The sequence below is a fragment of the Armigeres subalbatus genome, chromosome 2 (assembly GCF_024139115.2).
Source record: "Armigeres subalbatus isolate Guangzhou_Male chromosome 2, GZ_Asu_2, whole genome shotgun sequence".
NCBI lineage: Eukaryota > Metazoa > Arthropoda > Insecta > Diptera > Culicidae > Armigeres > Armigeres subalbatus.
The window spans coordinates 346,321,306-346,342,468 of NC_085140.1; the positions used below are offsets into that span (position 1 = coordinate 346,321,306).

At 38.6% G+C, this 21,163-nt stretch overlaps 2 protein-coding genes across 6 annotated transcripts in view; one reads left to right on the forward strand and one right to left on the reverse strand.

Annotated features, from left to right (window-relative positions):
* LOC134212898 (trissin receptor) overlaps positions 1-21,163 on the reverse strand; it is a 529,260-nt gene that overhangs the window by 166,760 nt on the left and 341,337 nt on the right. The gene's annotated exons all lie outside the window — the stretch shown is intronic.
* The window catches only part of LOC134212896 (uncharacterized), a 197,754-nt gene that overhangs the window by 165,668 nt on the left and 10,923 nt on the right, over positions 1-21,163 (forward strand). For all 5 annotated transcript variants that reach the window (XM_062691197.1, XM_062691196.1, XM_062691195.1 and 2 more), the window contains 2 exons: positions 8,109-8,468; positions 8,531-10,508. In XM_062691197.1, the coding sequence (XP_062547181.1) occupies positions 8,109-8,468; positions 8,531-10,508 (2,338 nt within the window). The remainder of the gene's footprint in view (positions 1-8,108; positions 8,469-8,530; positions 10,509-21,163) is intronic.

Consider the following 21,163-nt stretch of genomic DNA (forward strand, 5'->3'; position numbering starts at 1 on the left):
GCTGGAGTGTGAGATCTTTCGAGCGATCACCATCCTTAATGCCGCCTACAAAGTGATATCCCAGATCATCTTCCGACGTCTGTCACCATTAGTGAATGAGTTCGTGGGAAGTTATCAAGCCGGCTTCGTTGACGGCCGCTCGACAACGGACCAGATCTTTACTGTGCGGCAAATCCTGCAAAAAAATGCCGTGAATACCAGGTATAGACGAGAACAGCTTCCCTGGAAAGCTTACCAGACTGATCAAAGCAACGGTGGATGACGTGCAAAACTGTGTGAAGATTTCGGGCGAACACTCCAGTTCGTTCGAGCCGTGTACTAACACTAAGACAAGGTGATGGACTTTCGTGCCTGTTGTTTAACATTGCGCTAGAAGGTGTCATACGGAGAGCCGGTTGTAACAGTCGGGGTACGATTTTCAACAGATTCAGTCAATTTATTTGTTTTGCGGATGACATGGACATGGTGGCTACGCCATTGACAGCAACAAAACGAAAATCAGATTTTGATATTTGAATATATTGATACATATGGGTCATTCCATATGAAGTGACCGAGAAAAAAATGCAAACGTGCAATCGACTTACTTAGAATTAAATGCAATTTTGACCAATTGTTTATGTTTGGGTTATACCCCAAAATCCAAAATTTCGTAGTGATTGAACCTCCCCACGATTAATACGACCATCCCCCTTTTCGGACAAATGTATGAAACCCATCATTTTGTTTTGTTTTTTTTTTTGTTTCTTTATTAAGGAGACTTTCAGCCCGAGGCTGGCTCGTCTCCGGGACTTTTTTTGTTTTGTTAATATCTCTCGAACTGTGTGGTCTATAATGAATCTAAGGTAACCATTCGAAAGAAGATTTTTCAAGGAATTTATAACAAATTTTTTTTTTATATGCAGTGTTGCCAAATGAACAATTTTTAAGTTTTTGTCCGAAAAATGCATTTTTACCCAATGAGTATAATTTTATTTAAAAAATAACCTCACCAACGTGTTCTTTAGCCATTTTTACATTGGAAACGCTTGAAACCCCGAGGTACTATGTTCCGATCTTGAGATACAGGATTTAAAAAATGAAAAGTCATTTTTTTCACTGTAAACATTGAATATTTTTACCAATTTCCGAACATACACTCACATTCGCATTGACACATACACACACAGCTCAATTGGTTGCTTCCCCACTTTCCACATCGCGTTTGAAATTTATATGAAGATTAGCATTGATTTTTTTTGTATTCTTGCTCCTAGCGGCTTTATTTTATCGTTAATTCAATCATCTGACTCAATACGTTAGCATATAGTCTGAAAGATGCCGAAAAAGTTTGCTGAAGAATAAGCATTGCTGGAAATATTACAACGCTTTGAAGTTTGATTGTTGAAATCATATGCAAGAAATCAATGTTTCTGCCAGCACTATACTACAATTTGTTCCTCAGTCCTAAAAAAATAAAATTTTTGAGATAACGCTCAGTTGAATGATTGGTACACGTAGTTTGGCAGTGCTGGCAGAATAAACAATTTTGGTCGTCGTTCCAGCAAGGATCACTCACAAAAAACTCCACATTATATTCATGAGTTCACACATGGATTTTTGCAATGGGGTTAGCGAAATGGATTCCATATTTTCGACACATATATTCCATGGGCCCACATGCATTGCATGAGTGTTCACACATACTATCCATCTGGGTCATAGTATCCATGTGTGAATTTGTTTGCAATTAGGTATGTGCCGACGCATGATATGCATATTTCGTTTTTTCGTCTGTTCGACTAGTATTGACATTAAGCTTTTCTTCTGCCTTGTGTATAACTACAAAATTCGTTTGAAAATTGCATCCAACGTTTGTTGCCATTTTCAACCCTCTTACCTCCCACTTGTCACAAATAGTCACAAATCACTTACCCTCTTCTTCTGTGAGTACAAGTATCATTTACTTAATGATTTGCCTTTTTCATACCCTTTTTCCCACAATAACATAGTGAAAGTCTACTTCCTTATGAGCTACTTTATTTTTCCCTTTCTCGTACACTAAGCGTACTTAAAGGCTATATGTTCGCTTCGAAAACAAACTTTTTATAGAAGGCCCGGGGATCCATAGTGTTGTATACCAATCGACTCAGCTTGACAAATTGAGGTGATGTCTGTGTGTGTGCGCAGAAAAGTTTCATCCACTTAATAGGCACTTGACCTTAACTGATTCGCTCACAACATGTTGAATTTTACGAGAAATCCTGTCCCATTGTTTCCTATTTAAATTTGACTGGTTCGGACTATAGGCTCGAAACATATGGTCAAAATACTATTTTCAAAATGCACGAGAAGTGCACCATTCCCGCAAGGTAAATTAATCAGGGTTTTTTTTAGATAATCATATCGTTTCTTCTGTCGTAATTGCCTTTCATATGTCTTTTTTTGCTGTTTTTAAGAAAATGTTTGTTTCTATGATTAAAACACGAGTCTTTCGGTGCACTTAATCTAACGTTATTTTGTAAGAATAAAATAGTAAAAAAAAGATTTCGGCTCCGTAACGCTTAACAGCATATGAGCCGAAAGCTTTCGAAATTAATTGATGATCTAAAAAATTAAAAAAAAATCTTTCCATAGCAGGTGAACTACTACACCCAACCAGCGGATGGCAGATTTTAATACAGTTCTGCATAAGAACCTTACAGAAATTGTATAATAATTAGGCATATACAATTTCGGAAGATTTTAATAATTATTGTATTGAAATAATACAGATTTGTATTATTTTAATACAATATTTGTATAAAAAGCTTACAGAATTGTATATGCCCAGATTATATACAATAATTCTCGCTTAACTTTTCAAAAGGGCCTAAGTAACATTTTTTTCATGATTTAAGACTATTATTCTTCCATTTACTTCACTATTAACTTTTTTATGTATCAACAAGCAGATGCATTTCGTTTCCTACTTGGAAACTTCTTCAGTGTTTGTTATCGTTTGTTAGTCGATAACAAACACTGAAGAAGTTTCCAAGTAGGAAACGAAATGCGTATCTGCTTGTTGATACATAAAAAAGTTAATAGTGGAAGTAAATGGAAGAATAATAGTCTTTTAACCTTGTAGCATTTCCCCTAAGACGCTCTAAAATAATTAAACATTTTTTTCATGATTTAATTTGAATAGCGCAATCAACAGAAAAACATGTAAGCTTTTTAATGCAGTACTCAAATTAATTCATGAAAAAAATGTTACTTAGATCCTTTTGAAAAGTTAAGCGAGAATTGTCAAGTTGGGTATGCATAACAAAATCTTATGTGATTGATAAGCTCCATATGAATCATATTACATTCAAAACTCTATTACTCGAGAACGGCTCATAGTACCTTGGAGTTTCAAGTGTTTCTTATGCAAAATTCTCTGCAGAACACGATGCTGGTGTTATTTTCCAAATAAAAATATACTCATTGGCAGAAAAATATAATTTTATACTTAAAACGCAAAAACAATGCAGATGGCAACACTTCTACTAAAAATCGGTATTTTTTAAAAAGGTTTGAAGAATTCTCTTCAAAATGCATAAAAAGAAGTTATTCGTAGCTTTAAAACTGTCCGAGATATGAGTTTTTACATGGTTTATATGGTTTTATGGTTTTTATGGTTTATGGTTTTTTCAAATCGTCAAAAACGGGGGGTGCTCGCATTTGCCGAGGGGTTGTCCAATTATCAAATAAATTTGGATTTTCACATATAATCGGTAGATAAACAAATCCACAAAATTTGATAAAAATTAGTGTAAGTCGATTACAAGTGGTTCGGTCACTTGGTATGGAATGACCCATATGCGGGATCGGATTAGTTCCATTTTTGCCACTATCACCCGGGACTTCCGGAACCGTAATATGATGCAGCAGTGAGGAGAATTTATCCTCAATTTGGTTCAGTCGATTGGTATATAACACAGCTTTTCTCAGTATATTTTTCAGGGACTACACCCCAATGATCAGCCGGTTAACAAAATTCTAAAGGATCATTTTGCTCTAATAACTGATACCAGGAAACGTTTATTATGAAGACTAGCAGCCCTAGGCTGGCTCATTGCTGATTTAATTTCTGGTCCGAAAATTGATCATTTTGGGCGCATTTGACTTTTCGACTTTTCGACCCCAGCAAACCAGAGACTTGTACTAGCACAGTCAGTGGTACAAAAACAAAGCAAAGCCGTTGAATATTAGATTAGCAGCGAAATTTGGAATTTGACTTCTTTATTGGGACCAATAAGAGGTGGAAAGCTTAAAACGAGGATACGTATTTAAACTAATAGTACCCATTTGACAATTTTGACAAATTTTACAATTTGTCAACAAAAATGATCGAAGCGAAGGATTTCGACAACAAAATATTTGTTTTGTAAAATTGCTGGTTAGTATTGAATGATTGAGAAAGAATTAGCCCTCCTGCTACCGATAGCAACTCCGATCATCAACCTACTCACTTTAGAGTTGAATTTCATTAACCCAAATATTTCCAGAAACCAGTAGTGTCCCCTTAATCCAAATAGACCCGATACGTCGATTTCGATCACCAACCAACCCACTAAATAGTTGAGTTTTTCTTGATTCGACTAGGCCATCGAAGTTCTCACTTCATAGCTAGATTTCATTGAACCAACTAACTCATTCCTGGGACAGGTAACTGGGTTATTGTGGTTCCTTTCATCGATTCATGTCAGAGTAAGATTATTTTGACGCAACGAAGTCCAGTAATATTCCTTCAAAACATCGACCGGCTTTGGATTTTTCTTGGTATGAGTAGAAGATAAAACGTCCTATCGTTGTGGTATGCCCTAATGTTGCGGTAGTGTTAAAGTAGTCCATTCTGGATATAATATCATTGAAAACAATTGTGGGTACGCTAAAACTCTTCGGATTAACGACCAGAACAGCTTTTGTTTGACAAAATTCATTTCAAATTGATTGAAAAATCAACAATTTTTCGTTGAAAATTTGAATCCCTTGATCCTATTATTGCGGTAGTGCTAAGGTCCTATTGTTGCGGTATCGCTCTCCATAAGAATTACATGCAATACCGCAGTAATAGGACTGGCCTTCGAAAAATATAGCAACGATAGGCAATTGCGGTAGTTTGTTTTTATTGTAATAAAAAACAAAACAACATAAGTTCAGCACAATTGACATAATATTTACGAACCTACAGTTAACGAGCATCCTATTCAACTACTAGAATATGAAAATCGACCAACTGGTAATTTTTGAAGAATTTTTGTAATCAATTTTGTTTTGACACGGTGCTCAACCCCTCCAAAATAGGTCGTTCTACCCTATTCATTGAATAGGTAGGGTTTTTGATTCGACTAGGTCCGATAACAACTCTCATCATCGACCATCTCACTTCAGAGTTGGATTTTTTTGACCCAACAAGGTCCACTAGTGGTTCAAAACTTCCGATAGGCCTAAAGGCCCAGCTGGAATAAATCGAATTAATCCGTTAGCGATTCGATCGATGCATTTCAGAATTGGATTTTATTGACACCAAATCTTTTTCTTTGGATTTTCTTAAAATATTTTCGTATAATATTATTGGGAATTTTAAGTTACTGGCAATTGTTACAATCGATACAAATAAGAAATACCGATTATTTTTTTTTTTGTTGTAAATAAAGGGCGCCCAACAATGGTTTCTCAAGGGCGCTGAGAATCCACGCTACGGCTCTGATCATAAATAATATTGTGTTTCAATGAAATTAACAAATTTCTGAAGAATTTCCAAGTCGATCGAAATATGAATCTCCGAAATCTGTCGAAAGATAAAGACAAATAACGTTCAAAATCATGGCGGTTCCCAATTTTAAATTCTGATTAGACACCTTGTGGGGAACCGCAATCCGTACTGCACCGAAATCCGCCTACTTCGTTAAATATTTATCAATAAATTGGGGTTTAAACACTCGATTCAGAGGCGGCGCACAACTGTCATTTTTGTTGATTTAGCTTTGCTGCGACGCAGCATGCGTGAAATAATAAAAATGACAGTTGTGCGTTGCCTCCGTATCGAATGGTGTGCCGCCGAAAACGCGTGCATTTTGAAACTTGGATTCCGTCAGGAGTAACTTTAAGAGAATTTATTTATAAATCTATTATCTTATCCCCATCTTATACTTGACAGAAAGCTTTCTGGCCATTGAAATGGAAAGTAGGCTCTGAAATTAAAATAAAACAATGGAAAACTAATCGCCACTCGGCAACGCGAAGTTTTAGTGCCATTTGTTCGCGTGTTGGGCATAATTGTACCGAAAGTGACCGTGATTAAATTGCAAATTGCAATTAGTAGAGAAAGATCAGCAGCATTAAAACCGAAGGGATCGCTTCTCAAGATGCGTATTAAACTATTAACGGTGGTAATCTGGCCAATCTATCTGCTTTTATTTACCTAAATATTTTGTTAGAAAATAGCTGTACGGACTATGATCTAATGATTCGAAATCCATGCACGGTGGACGTATTTCGATTCAGGAGGTGTTGATTTAATTCGTAATTTTGTCATATTTTTCATTGCTTTCAATGTAATACAGTTGAGCGCATAGAAAATAGAGGCCCTCGTACACCTGTATCAATGACTAGAGAGACTTTTTCATATAATGAAGTGACTGAAGACTCTGTCCAACGTCAGAAACCCAAGAAAAATTAAAACATGGAAACAACGCTGCTGAGTAAATAAAACTTACGGTAGGGGGAATGACTGCTTTGGCAGGGGGTTTTCTACAACCAATTATGCTCAAATTTGGCCTAAACTTTCTTTGCATATCAAAGAATATTGTGACCGAATTTCATAAAATTTGGTTAACAAAAACCCCCTGACAATAACAGAACAAAACCTGCCAAAGCCCTTATTTCCCCTACTTATTTATGTAAAAGCGTACTGGGCGTAAAACAAACTACTTCGAACCCAATTACTCAAATTTGGCTCCCCGTACGCACCTACGAAGTTGGGTTAATTGAACTGACTGTATATAGAGGGGAGAATGTCATTAAATGAAGTATAAACTGGAATATTCAAATCATTTTCATTTATTTAGTTGCAAATAATTTTGAACGGGAAATATTTCTCCATATTGCAAAGTTAAATGTGTTACAAACAAAATTGTCCCTTTAAAATATATTGCTCTCTAATTATTTTATTCAACAAAAACAAAATGATTCCACATGTCTTTAAGTCGCAGTACATGTTGCTAAATTTATTACAATTATTAAGAAAGTATTATTGGCTTCTCTAATGGCCACCGGAATTCCCCATAGATAAACTGCTCAATGCCAATGTGTCAAGTTCACTAAACAAGTAGTAGCTATAAATAGAATCAAGTCCCACCCATGTTGTTGGAATTGGTTGGAAAGAAGGGCAAATTTGTATCCGATGCTGCATTGCACATTTCACAAGCCACTGACTCCTAATGGCAAGTGCCCACGTTCCATCGATTTGTTGTTGCCTGCTTGGTAAGGAAAAACGGATGGAAAGCTTTTCCCAGAGGAAGCAAGCCCAGTTTGACAGCCGAATTAATGCGATTGGATCGGATAAAGTAACATTTCTGTGTGTAGTAATATTCCGAGGAAAGGACTTCCAGCTCCACCTAACGATTCTCGCTGCTAATCCGTGCTGATTTCCATCGTGCCGAGCCACGCTACATGGCCATGAACCGATTAAGGCCGGAGTGAATATCGGTTTCGTGTCCATGGCAATGATTGTAATCCTCTCCCCGATTGGAAATGATTAATTTTATTGATTTCGTATCATGTATTGCCGACTAAGCAAATGGCGCAATTGCTGCGAGGGCCTGGGATGCATGTCACGAGCAATAAGTCGGATGGAAATTCGATACGCTTAACCAGATTTGCGTCTTTTCCTTCACACTCGGCCGTTTGGTCGAACTAAATCGAAGCAAGTGGGTATATGCCGTTGCTCCTCTTTTCCTATCATCGTCCAATTTAGTTGGATCGCCTCAAGTGGCCCATGATTGATTATACCACAGGGCACTTGTTTGCTGACCGTGAAATGCATCCTTCCTGACGACTTTGTGTTGATCGGAATTTTCCTCTTCTCATCCTACTTTCAGATGTCACGTTCAAACTTTCAACGGTCTCAGAGTCGTGTCTGGTACGGCAATGGCACTGTACCGGATAATCCGTTTTACGGAGGAGCGTTCGGCACGGGTAGTGGGTATTATTTTCACTACAATCAGCTGCAGGAAGGCAGACAACCGTCATCGTTGAGGCCTTCGATACCGATCGGCTTTCAGGATTTGGACGAAGAGGAAGAGCTGCTACTGGAGCAGCAGACACCCGAAAAGCAAACAAATAGTGCGAGTGCGAATATAAGCGGCATCAGTAGTACCAGTAATATATCTGCCAGGGTTGGCAGCACAGTTTGGAATGAATCCAATCGCCAGGGCAGTCCCGCTAGTCATAAAAGTCAGGTAAGCCATCTAGAAACTTCTAACGTTAATTATAGTTCCTAATTAGATTTTTTTAACAATAGGACTCAGGGTTCTCGGATACAGAACTCTCTCCAAATATGCCATCGATTGGCAACAACACGAGCTCCCACAGTAAAAACTTCAACGAAAACCAGTCTTCCCCAGACAAGCTCACACCAAAGCGTACCATAAATGAGCAGCTCTTTCAGCGATCACCTTCAATCTCCAGTGAAGTCTCCACCCCACCAACAGTTATTCGACGGCCTGCACCGGACATCACCCGCGAAGAAATTACTGTGCGTCGAATATCCTACAGTGAACCCAATTCACCCTCAGTGTCCCCTCCATCTCCATATGACGATCTAGTCTCAAAAATCGATAGCCTTAATTTCGATAATACTTCACCCCTCGAAACTAGTCAGCTGAGTATAAGAATCAACGCTACCGAGGAAGAAGCAGGTCCTCTGTCTTTAACATCCTCGTCTACCTCCTCCTGCCATTGTCCCTCTCGAAGCAGTGGTAGTTCTCTTAAGCGAGGACGTGTCATTACCAAATGTAGTCGGGTGAAAAGAAATCTCAATAATCAGTTGCGGGACTCCGAAGAGGAAATGATTTCCCTGGATAGCAGCGAGTTGACGAATATCCTTAACCAGACTCTTTCACAAGACGTCACCTTATCGAACCTGAATACTCCCAAAAGCATTCTCAAAACTCCGCCGTCCTACAACAATGAAACCGTACTTCTTGGATACGTTTCCCCAGACCGTAACAACAATCTTCGCAACGACGATAGAATCCCAACTCGTGAGAAAGAACTCCCCACCTACGCAGAGCTCTATCCCAACGGAACCTCCACCCCAATCATGTACCAACCAAAGTTTTATCGTTCGCTCCCACCGACCCCCACCCGAACTCAACGTTCTCCCGTCAAATTCCGTCCCACCAAGCTCATCGACAACTTCTACGAAGAACCCGACGTCGATCTGACCAACCAACGGCTCTCTCAGCAAACCGACCTCAACTTCACCGAGTACGAAAACCCACTCCTGAACGGCCACACCCCAGCCGTTCAGTCGTGGCTCGACGGACTCCGGTTCTCCTACCAAAGCGAAGTAATGTCCATCCTTCAAACGAAATCCATCAGTGTGGAAGCCACCCGTAACGTTAAGATGACATCCGCGACGGCGGTCAAACTGATTCGTCACCTCCAGTCCAAAGTGGTCGACCTGCAGGGTGAGTTCGAGAAGGTCGAGAAAGTGTTCGCCTCGATCAAGCGCTACCAGCAGCAGCAGGATGAAGAAGATGAGGACGATGAAAAGGAGATCTATCAGAAGGCGGCTCCTTTGGTGCAGAGCCTTGCCGCCAACATCTACCAGTTTGTGCAGAAGCAGAAATCCAATGACTACTTTGGGAAGGACCCACTCGAGCGAGCAGATCTCAAGAAGTTCCACGAAAACACTCAGTCGCTGGTCGACATGACGACGGACCTTCGAACGGCAGCTGCCAATGGCGAAGAATTCGATTACCGATCGGTGGAAGAAGAGGTCCAGATCATCAAACGGTACTTCCTCATCACGACCAGGTTGATCTTCAAGAATTTGGTGAAAGTGATCGTTGACACGATCGAGGACTCCAAGTGCGACCTGATACTGCGCTCGAATCTTAGCTACGTGTCGATGTTGTCCAACCTGGACTACCAGGGACTTGCGTCGCTGAACGACGCTTTCATTTCCAACGGAACGGTGCGGGCCCTGCTGATCGTGTGCATCGAGTGTAAGTTCTCGTCGATCCGGGCGTTGGCCCTACGGGCGCTGGCAACGGTATGCTCGACGACGGAAACCATCCGGCAGCTGGAGAAAGCCGACGGGGTGGAGATTTTGCGGGACATACTGGCCGATCAGCGGTCGAACGAACGAAGCGAACCGGAATTCCGGGAAGCCGTTTCGGTGCTGACGCAGATTACGGCACCGTGGCACGGCGATGACCACCGGATCGATGGGTTGAAGCAGCACGTGCACGCGATCGTGGAAGCCGTCACAGGTGAGTTGCGGCATTTATTTTGGCATTCATCATTCACATCCCTCAACCAGTAAGGTTCTTACAGTTGTTTCAAAATATTTCATTCGGTTTTTTATATACATCGAAGCCTTCTTAGGTCATGAAAAGTTTACAAGCGTTTTTTTTTTCTTGAAACTCATCTAAAACTATTGGAATAACAAAAAAAATCATGGTTCATGGATTTCAATTTTTTTAATTTTGGGAAGCATTTGCTTATGTTTTTAGAACATTTTATCTTAAATGAAAATAGCATAGATCTTCTTCGAAGTTGTTTAAAAACCTTCTTCAAGTCTTTTGAAGCTGCCACAAATATTTTCACTAGCTTCTTCGAAGTTTCTGGAAAAATTGTCTCCAGGTATTTTGGAATAGGTCTTGAAGTTTTGAGAAGATAACTACTTTGTCAAAGTACGAAATTTTTTTTTAGTTTCGAAAAAATAAATACAAATTTATACAAACAATATTGAAACATTTCAAATAATAAGACATATTTCCCTAATGTGCTATTTTAAACTTTTATAAATGGGACTTTTTTATCTTTTCTACGAAGAATGATCAGATTTAGCAACACGAAAAAATGGAGCGTGCAGAAATAAGAATAGGTTTAAGAAATTGAATTTGATCATGAAATCTAATTTGGAATCATGACAAAAATACATTGTCTTATGTCACAGCAATTGCAACCAGACATCATGCACGCGTACAAAACAGGATGAGATTGAGCAACGACTGCTACGCGCACATAAAATTTAGCGCACGCGAGTCTCACGAAGCTTGTGTACCTCACATTAACATTGGTGAGTCGCATTGAGACATCTCAATGCGATCAGCTCATGCGCTGTTTACCATGGCAAACCTTTGCTAACAACAGCGGAGATGCGTAAAACAGCTTGGGCGGGAAATTTTCATTCAATAATATCGTCGCCTAAGTAACGCCAGTTATGCATTTCTAGCGTATGGGATGAGTCTCATGAGACGTACATTGAGACACGCTCACTTAGTTATTTCATGCGCGCGCTAGCTTCTCTCGTCGCACTGAATCGGTGCTACGTGAGCTTTTGTAGCTCATGGCACACTGTCTCATCCATGTATACACGAGAATTAAGAGACTCTGATTGCAACAAAAAATAAAATAAAACAAAATAAGATAAAATAAAATAAAATAAATTAAAATAAAAGGCACCACCACTGCTTCAATGCTTCTCAAGATGCGTGGCCATTAGGCTGAATGGTGATTAGGCCGAACAGTTATTAGCCCTAACGGTCATTAGGAAAAAGGCCCGAACGGTCATTAGGTCGAATGAGGAGTGAGGAGCGAAGAAGGAAGGAGGAAGACGGAAGAAAGAAGAAGAAAAAAAGAAGAGGGTAGAGGGAAGAAGGAAAAAGGAAAAAGGAAAGAAGGGAAAAGGAAGAAGGAAGAAAGAAGAAGGAAAAATGAAGCAGGAAGGTGGAAGAAGTAAGAAAGAAGGAAGGAAGAAAAAAGAGGGAAGAAGAAAAAAAAGAAAAAAGAAACAAGGGAAAAAAGAATAAAGGAAAAAGGGAAAAAAAGGAAAAAGGAAAGTGGAAGAAGGAAAAAGGAAAAAGGAAAAAAAGGAGAAAGGCAAAAGGAAAAAAAAGGAAAAAGAAAAAAGGAAGAAGGAAAAAGGAAAAACGAAAAAGGAAAAAGGAAAAAGGAAAAAGGAAAAAGGAAAAAGGAAAAGGAAAAGGAAAAGGAAAAGGAAAGGAAAAGGAAAAGGAAAAGGAAAAAGGAAAAGGAAAAGGAAAAAGGAAAAAGGAAAAGGAAAAGAAAACCCAGATTAATCCACCTAGCGGTGATGGTGCCTTTCTCGTTCGTTCAAAAGGTTTGGAAAAATCTGAAATAACACCAATATGTGGATTGGTCTTACTTTTCATATTTGTTTATATCCATAAAAAAAATTATCGCCAAACGCAATTTGTTGCAAACAAATCGGATGAGCATAAGAGCAAAAAATGGCATTTTATTTTGTAGTTTTAGAATTTTTTTTTTGGCCATAACTTTTGACCCAATTGTACGATCCGGCCAAGTTTCTATAGGAAACAATGGGACAAGATTCTGCGTCGAATGCAATACATGTTTCACATCAATCACAGTAACTTATATATGACCGGAATCAGTCACAATATGGTTACTGCAACCAGATTTGTTGAACTTGTGTTGCTTGGGGAATAGATGAAGTCTAAGTGCTAAAAAAGTGAGCTAGACTTTTTTGAACTCCTTTTCGCAATAAATAGTAATTTGACCATAACATCTAAGCCCATAGTCCGATCTGGCCAATTTTCAATAAGAAAATATGGGACATTCTGCGTCGAATGCAATTTAATGCGAGCAAATCGGTTGAGGAAAAGTGCCTGAAAAATGAGTGTGTTTTTTAGCGATTTTTCCATAAAAAAACCCGACTTAATCCACCTACAGTGAACGCAACCCTTCTTACACTTTTGAATGGTTGTGTGTGCCCAGTGCATATTACAATTTCTATGCATATGACCTTCAATTGAATAGGGGAAGTGCACCGGTTTTGGCCAACTTAGTGCCTATTTTGGCCAACCCTGAAAAATACATATTTTTCCAAAATAATCGATCAGTTAAAAGCAGCGTTGAATCGTGAGGGATATATCTCTTGTTGGAACTAATAAAACCCTTCCGAATTGCTTTATTTTTGGAGTTATTCGCAAAATTGGCCAAATTAGGAACATGGCCAAAACCGGTACAGTTCCCCTATAAAATAACTGATATTATCATGCTTTTATCGATTCCAAAATAAAAATAAAGGGATATTTCTGGAAATTTAACAATTTTTAAAAAATACAAAAAGACTGCAGATTTGATTTGCCGCCTTAAATGGCAATATTACAGCTTCTGTTTAAGCCCAAAAGAGTTCAAATCGGATCATATACGGCTGAGATATTGGTGTGACAATTCTTCATTAGTAGTCTGAAAATATGTCTCATATTCGTATTTCACAGATATCTCTGAAACCGAATTTCCGATTACAGAAAAAAATTAATGTGTCCAATGACAAAAACATAGCTTTCGTTTAAAGATAAAATCGCACAAATCGGTCCAAGGACGACTGAGATCTTGATGGGACATATTTTACCAATGTGTGAAGTTGATACGTCTAATGCTTTATGTTCGTATTTCAGAGATATCTCCGGAACCCAATGTCCAATTGCAAAAACAAAATACAATGGGTTCAATGGCAAAGTCATAGCATTCGTTTAAAGATAAAATCATGCAAATTGGTTTACAGACGGCTGAGATTTTCATGTGACATTATTTTGTTAGTTTTCTGAAAATACACTTCATGTTCGTATTTCTCACATATCTCTGGAACCAAATGTCCGATTGCAAAAAAAACTAAACTTGTACAATGACAAAGTCATAGCTTTCGTTTAGTGTTAAAATCGTGCAAATCGGTCCACGGACGGCTGAGATCTTGATGTGACATTTTTGTAACGCACACACATACGCACACACGCACACACACATACATACATGTGCTCAGTTCGTCGAGCTGAGTTGATTGGTATATACGACTTGGGTCTCCGAGCCTCGGATAAAAAGTCGGTTTTTCAAGCGATCTTTATACCCTTCTTAGGATGTAAGAAGGGTAAAAATGGTATAATTTTTGATCCCATAGTCCGATCTGGCCAATTTCGAATAGGAAACAATGGGACAAGATTCTGCGTCGAATGCAACTGCGAGCAAATCGGTTGAGAATAAGTGCCCGAAAAATGAGTGAAATTTTTTACGCGATTTTCACGTATAAATTTGTATTTTGGCCATAACTTCCAATCCCATAGTTCGACCTGGCCAATTTTTAATAGGAAACAATGGGAAAAGATTCTGCGTCGAATGCAATTTGTTGCGAGCAAATCGGTTGAGGATAAGTGCCTGAAAAATGAGTGACATTGTTTACGCGATTTTCACGTATAAATTTGTATTTTGGCCATAACTTCCAATCCCATAGTTCGACCTGGCCAATTTTCAATAGAAAACAATGGGAAAGGATTCTGCGTCGAATGCAATTTGTTGCGAGCAAATCGGTTGAGGATAAGTGCCCGAAAAATGAGTGACATTTTTTACGCGATTTTCACGTATAAATTTGTATTTTGGCCATAACTCCGATCCCATAGTCCGACCTGGCCAATTTTCAATATAAAACAATGGGAAGGGATTCTGCGTCGAATGCAATTTGTTGCGAGCAAATCGGTTGAGGATAAGTTCGAAAAATGAGTGACATTTTCACGCGATTTTTACGTATAAATTTGTATTTTGGCCATAACTTCCTATCCCATAGTCCGACCTGGCCAATTTTCAATAGGAAACAATGGGAAAGGATTCTGCGTCGAATGCAATTCGTTGCGAGCAAATCGGTTGAGGATAAGTGCCCGAAAAATGAGTGACATTTTTTGCGTCGTTTTGTGCGCACACACACACACATACACACACACACACACACACACACACACACACACACACACAGACATCACCTCAATTCGTCGAACTGAGTCGATTGGTATATAACACTATGGGTCTCCGGGCCTTCTATAAAAAGTTTGTTTTTGGAGCGATCATATAGCCTTTACCGTATACTTAGTATACGAGAAAGGCAAAAAGGAATAAGGAAAAAGGGAAAAATAAGAAGGAAAAAGGAAAAAGGCAAAAGGAAAAAGGAAAAGGAAAAAGGAAATAGGAAAAAAGAAAAAGGAAAAAAGAAAAAGGAAAAAGGAAAAAGGAAAAAGGAGAAAGGAAGAAGGAAAAAGGAAAAAGGAAAAAGGAAAAAGGAAAAAGGAAAAAGGAAAAAGGAAAAAGGAAAAAAGAAAAGGAAAAAGGAAAAGGAAAAAGGAGAAAGGAAAAAGGAAAAAGGAAAGAGGAAAAAGGAAGAAGGAAAAAGGAAGAAGGAAGAAGGGAGGAGGAAGAAGAAAGAAGAAGGAAGAAAGAAGAAGAAAGAAAGATGAAGCAATAAGGAAAAAGGAAGAAGAAAAAATTAAGCCTTACTGCTGGAAGTAGGAAGAAGAAAGAAAGAAGGAGGAAGATATAAGAAAGAAGGAAAAAGGAAAAAAGTAAAAGGAAGAAGGAAAATAAAGAATGAAAATCTTCTCATTTTTCACGTTTTGCTTCTTACTTATCATTCGGCCTAATGGCCATTCGGCTTAATGACTTTCGGCCTAATGGCCGGACACCGTTTCCCAATTCTGTCGATTTGTGATGTAGCTGATTTCTTTCTGGTGTGGTGGGCCAGCAACCTTTTTCTGCTAAATTAAAAAAAAAAATTATCTCACTTGACCTTATACCTTCCTTCAGTTAAATGTCTTTTTAGGCCCAATGACCTTTTCGTTCAAACAACAAATTTTGGCTAAATGACCAAATTACTCGTTAGGATAAATTCGTTTGGCTTAACGGCTTCTTCGGCCAAACAAGTCTTTCGGCTGAGCAACCTGTTCGGACATATAACAAGCTCGGATGCTTTGTCCTATTCGCCTCTTCTGTAAAACGTGGAGTTTTAAATACGCAAGACTGAGAAAGCCAAAAATATCCAGAACAAATCGTCCAGTCCACCTCCTCCTTTAACAACTATGTCGACAGAATGTTTTTTTCGTTTACGGGCGTCTTGTGATTTGCCAAAATATCTACGAATAAGAAATGAACGACATATTTGGCTGAACAGCTTTCAATTCAACAGCCTTCGACAGAAAGTCATTTTCAGCTAACTTACACACACAGACTTGCAATGAACCCTCCACGAATCGACGTTTTATGACTCGATATCGAATCATGGAAGCAAATTATGCAACAGTAACCATCACAGCAAGTACCTCCCTCCAAATAGCCTCCCAATAAATTTATGTTTTATATCTCGATATTACCATGTCGATGGCGCCTTCCATCTTGACTTATGAAAGGTTGATTGTCTTAGCTAATTTTCATATGGGTGAAATCCGTATTGGCAAAAGTTATTCGGACGAAAACAATTTGGCCAAACAAAGAACCTATTTGCCGAAAAGACCTTATGCCCATTAGGTCATACGGCAGAAAATGTCGTGACCGTGAGGGCATACGACTAAAAATGTCATCTAGCAGAACGGAACATTTTCTCAAAAATGGCATTCGGTGGAGAAGTGGTCGTTTGGTCGAAATGGTCACATGGCTAACCAGGTCATTTGACCGAAAATGTGAAGTAAGAAAAGAAACTTGCCTCGAGCTTTTAGTGGAATGTCTTTACTTGTCACAACTGAGAAATGAGAAAGAGAAATAAGAAATATCAAGTGAGAAGTGAGACGTTAAACTTCTCATTTATCAGATCTCACTTCTCACTGAGAAATTAAGGGTTAGAAGCAGGCATTGCAATTTATCCCATCATTCGATCTTCTGAGCAAAGATACTGATGATATGCTGGGATATCGATCTTAGTTATCTATCTGCTCAGTAAACAAAGTGCAATGTTCGCCATGGAGAAAAGTTTTTTCACTTCTTTTGTTGTAGCAACGCCCTCGCAACGTGAACAAACCCCGAGACGCGCTGGCTATCAGGATCATCATCAATAGCTAAAATGATAATATCTTTTCAGAGTGCTCTTTGATTAGGGATAATATCTTTGCACAAGCAAAGATGATATCCTGTGCTCAGATGATTTTGCAATGCCTGGTTAGAAGTGAGAAACGAGTCGTCTCATTTCTCTCTGTTTAATTCTCACTTCTCGTTTGTCACTTCTCACACAGTGATGTCTCACTACTAGCTTTGCACTTCCAATATTCCTCTATTCGCTTTCTATCTTCTTTTTTCAATTTCTCACTTCTCACTTCTTAATTGCCACTTCTTACAATGTGTCTTTTTTACTATTTTGTCCTATCGGGTTGAACGTTTTCCCTAGGTCAAATATTTTTTTCGGCCTAACAGAGTGCGCTATTGATCGTATTTCTGCTCGGTATGCAGACAGTTCGGTATCGTCCTGCTTCGCACGGTCGAAAAATAGTTCGTTAAAATAATTGTGTGGGTAAAAACTGGCACGGTCGCATTGCTCATCAGAGTGACAGATCCAGCGACGCCTGCTAACTGACTAATATTTCTTCCTGCGGTTTTTGTGGAGTCGCAGAGGTAAACACGGTCTTCAATAGCAAAAACCACCTACTGATATTCCTTTCATCTTCTTAGCTGACTAAATACAAGGACGTGGCCGTTATTGATCATGTATCATATATTTGACCCGTTCGATCGTATGTCCTTTTAGGCCAAATGACATGTTTTACTGCACCAGTTCGGAAATACGAAATTTTTGGTCAAATGATTTGTTTTACCGTATATACTCGTTCTGTCAATCATCATTTTCCAGGCTATAGACATCCCTATCTAACTCGCTTAGCCTAAAAATAGCCACCATGTCCCGGGCACAGTGTGCAGATAGACCGCTGTCAGTTGCATGAGATGTCAACAATCGTCAACAACACCAATGAACGAATATGATGCTTGATAATTAAAAATATCCACAACTCAATAAAAGTGCAGGATTTATTTTTAAATTCTGCTCAAGCTTTTCACGGTGAAATAAAAGACAAATTGATCATGTAGATAAGTTTTGAATCAATTAAACTCATTAGTCATATTTTATTAATATTCCCGATTAAAGTTGACTATTGAAGAAAGCTGAATTTGGATGTTTTATGATGTTAAGCTTTTTTAGATTTGACGTACGTTGCTCGGCGTTGGTGTTGGTGTTGGCTACGCTAAACATGAGCTCTTATGGGTCAAACACAATTGATACGTTTGCGTGCGTTTTGACAGTTTTCCCATGGGAAAACTGTCAAAACGCACGCAAACGTATCAATTGTGTTTGGCCCATTAGCATAGGGCTGTTATTTTCAGCCAAATGGCCAGTACTAGAAATACTAGAATAAGAGATCGGCAAAGACGCCATCTTGTTTCCAATCGAACCGTCAAAAGCGGTTCCAATTCGACTTGTTTACTTTTTGCTTCCATAAGAAGCAAGCAAAAAGTTCAAGTGCTGCCAGTGTTATTTTCACGATTTCATGCATTTTCATACGTTGCCATTTCTACAGTTTTTCACTCCGCCGGTCTCTGGTTATAGGGTTGCTAGCCAGTACAACTGAGCTCGGAAGGATAGGGAGGCCATGACTTGAGTGGACGCATATTTCGTGCTCCCTGCTGTTTCTGTCATATTTTGATAAATTTTTCAAATTTTGTTTTTTACTGACCGATGAAAGTGACAAAACATCCAGTGCTTAACATGAAAAGGACTAAAAGCTTTGAAAAGATTTGCGATTTGCGAATATTCAACTGAAGACTGAATAACTCTGTATCCAGGCACGATTCCACCCAGAAACTGCGCGCTTGAAAATATATTTAGGATGTCTGATGCGGCTGTTAAGCTCAAGATTCCGATGTTGTTTTTCCAGTATTATTCCCTAAGTTGCCATCTGGGATGTTTTTACGCAGCGATGCCACAAACGGACAATGCGTATTTTTCCGTTTCGTCTACGTGGGAGAGGTATCTTAGCTGAAGATGGCGATTCACGACGCCACGGATTGAATTCGGTGAGATCAAACCAATAATTCTATATCATATAACACTCTTAGTTAGAAGAATTCTTGCATGGAGTAATATTCTTCAAATTTCAATATTTTCACTTATTATTTGTTTTTAAATATCTTTGAACCCCTATTTGACAGTATGGTGGTGATTTTCAGGGCTTTAATTATTTCCTACCGTTAATGGTAAATTAAAAACTAAAAATTCAAAGTGGCTGCTGAAGTCAAAACTTGTGTTGAATTTAATGTAAAACTTAAAAAAATACACAAATGAAGATATAACAAAAAAATCCAGATGTCAAGAGAGGTCACATACATTAAATTTCCATATGGTCCCTTTAATCTCGAGTAGTAAAGTATTAAGACTATGAGTTTTGTCTCGTGAGTCTTGCAGTGAAGTGTTATATAATTTATTTCGGGTGAAAATAGGAAAAGTGGATTATGGTATACAGTGGAACTCGACCCTTTCAATCATATGACAATAGCATGTCAATCCGCATATTGATGTAGAATCTACAGCTGCAAAGTTAGGCATCGTCATAATCAGGTAGCACTCTACGCCTTTCAATGTACTTGGCATAAATCAGGATTGACCCGGAAAGTTAAGGTACCCCGGGGCAAATAGGACCTAAAAAAACGCTAGTTCAGCAAAATTGTCAACGCATACTTAGAAAACTGGTTATTTTAGAACATTAACCACGGATACATTATTATATGCTTCCATTGTTGAATAGTAGAGGTGTTGAAAGCCATTTATTCAATTACAAAAATATTGGTAGTGCAAGAAATAACTTTACATTCAGGACCCACTTATCCCTTCAAACGGGGCAAGTGCGACCTATTATGTTTTTTACTGTTGAACAAAACTAATTTGAAGAATGTAGATATACTGTTCATATTATTTCTAGGTATTAGTATATTCAGATCCAGTGTTGTAAAATGTCATTTGCATTCGTTTGTATAATTTTCCCAGAACTTTTTCTAGAAGGTAGCTATCAATTCATGATGTATGACGAACTTATAGCGTTTAAATGTGCCTACAACTTTGTCTAACAAGACATTGCTGTAAATATGTAATCTGGGGCGTGGGAGGCAAAATGTCATTCAAATGACATTATGTCAAATGACACGTGACATTTTGGAGAGTTTTCACTCTCCAGCCTCAGATGTTATATTTAGAGCAATGTACCTTTGGACAAAAATATAGCCCTACTCAAGCGTTATGAGTACACCTAAAATTATGCAATAAATTTGGCTTCTAAAGAAAGTTATGAACAAATTAGTCAAATGACATGCAGATGACATTTTACAAGCCTGTTCAGATCATCAATGGAGATTGGTTGCATGTCGGACTTTATTTAGATGTTAGCAAATGAATTAAAATAAATGCACGCTGGATTCAAGATATATTATATATATGTTGAATCCGGAAGTTTGAGTATGATACCTTTATCCATTTGTTAAACGGTAGCATAACCAGGCGGGGCTTACTGTTAGTGATAGTGACCTCGGAGTGGACATGAAATACCAGGCACTCTGAAATGGGTCACTGGAGCTGCAGTAGAGCTAGCACTTTCTAACTCCCGGATTAAATCTGACTGTTTTAACAGACAGCTTTCTTCCATAACATCACTGCCAGACAGTGGGGGTTAGTTTGTACACACACACACACACACACACACACACACACACACACACACACACACACACACACACAACAAAATGACCTATTCGACGAAACGAATTTTTTGGCCCGTGCGTCCAGAATTAATTTTAGGTTTAACAACCTTTTTGCCTGAATGGTCTATTCCGCCAGACTTTATACCAATTGACTTATTCGGAAAGATGTAATTCGGCCTATCAAAATGTTTGATTAACTAGTTTTCAGTTGAATAACAGCTTAGTTCAATACAGCTTTATGGATTTCGGCTGAATAGCTTCCAGCCAAACAACTTTTCCTCTTTTATACTGTTTCCACCACCGGGAAAAAATCCTCAAGATACAAACTTGTTATGAAGAGTTTTCATTTACTCATATTCAACTAAATTTGGTCATATTAGGATTGCTGCAA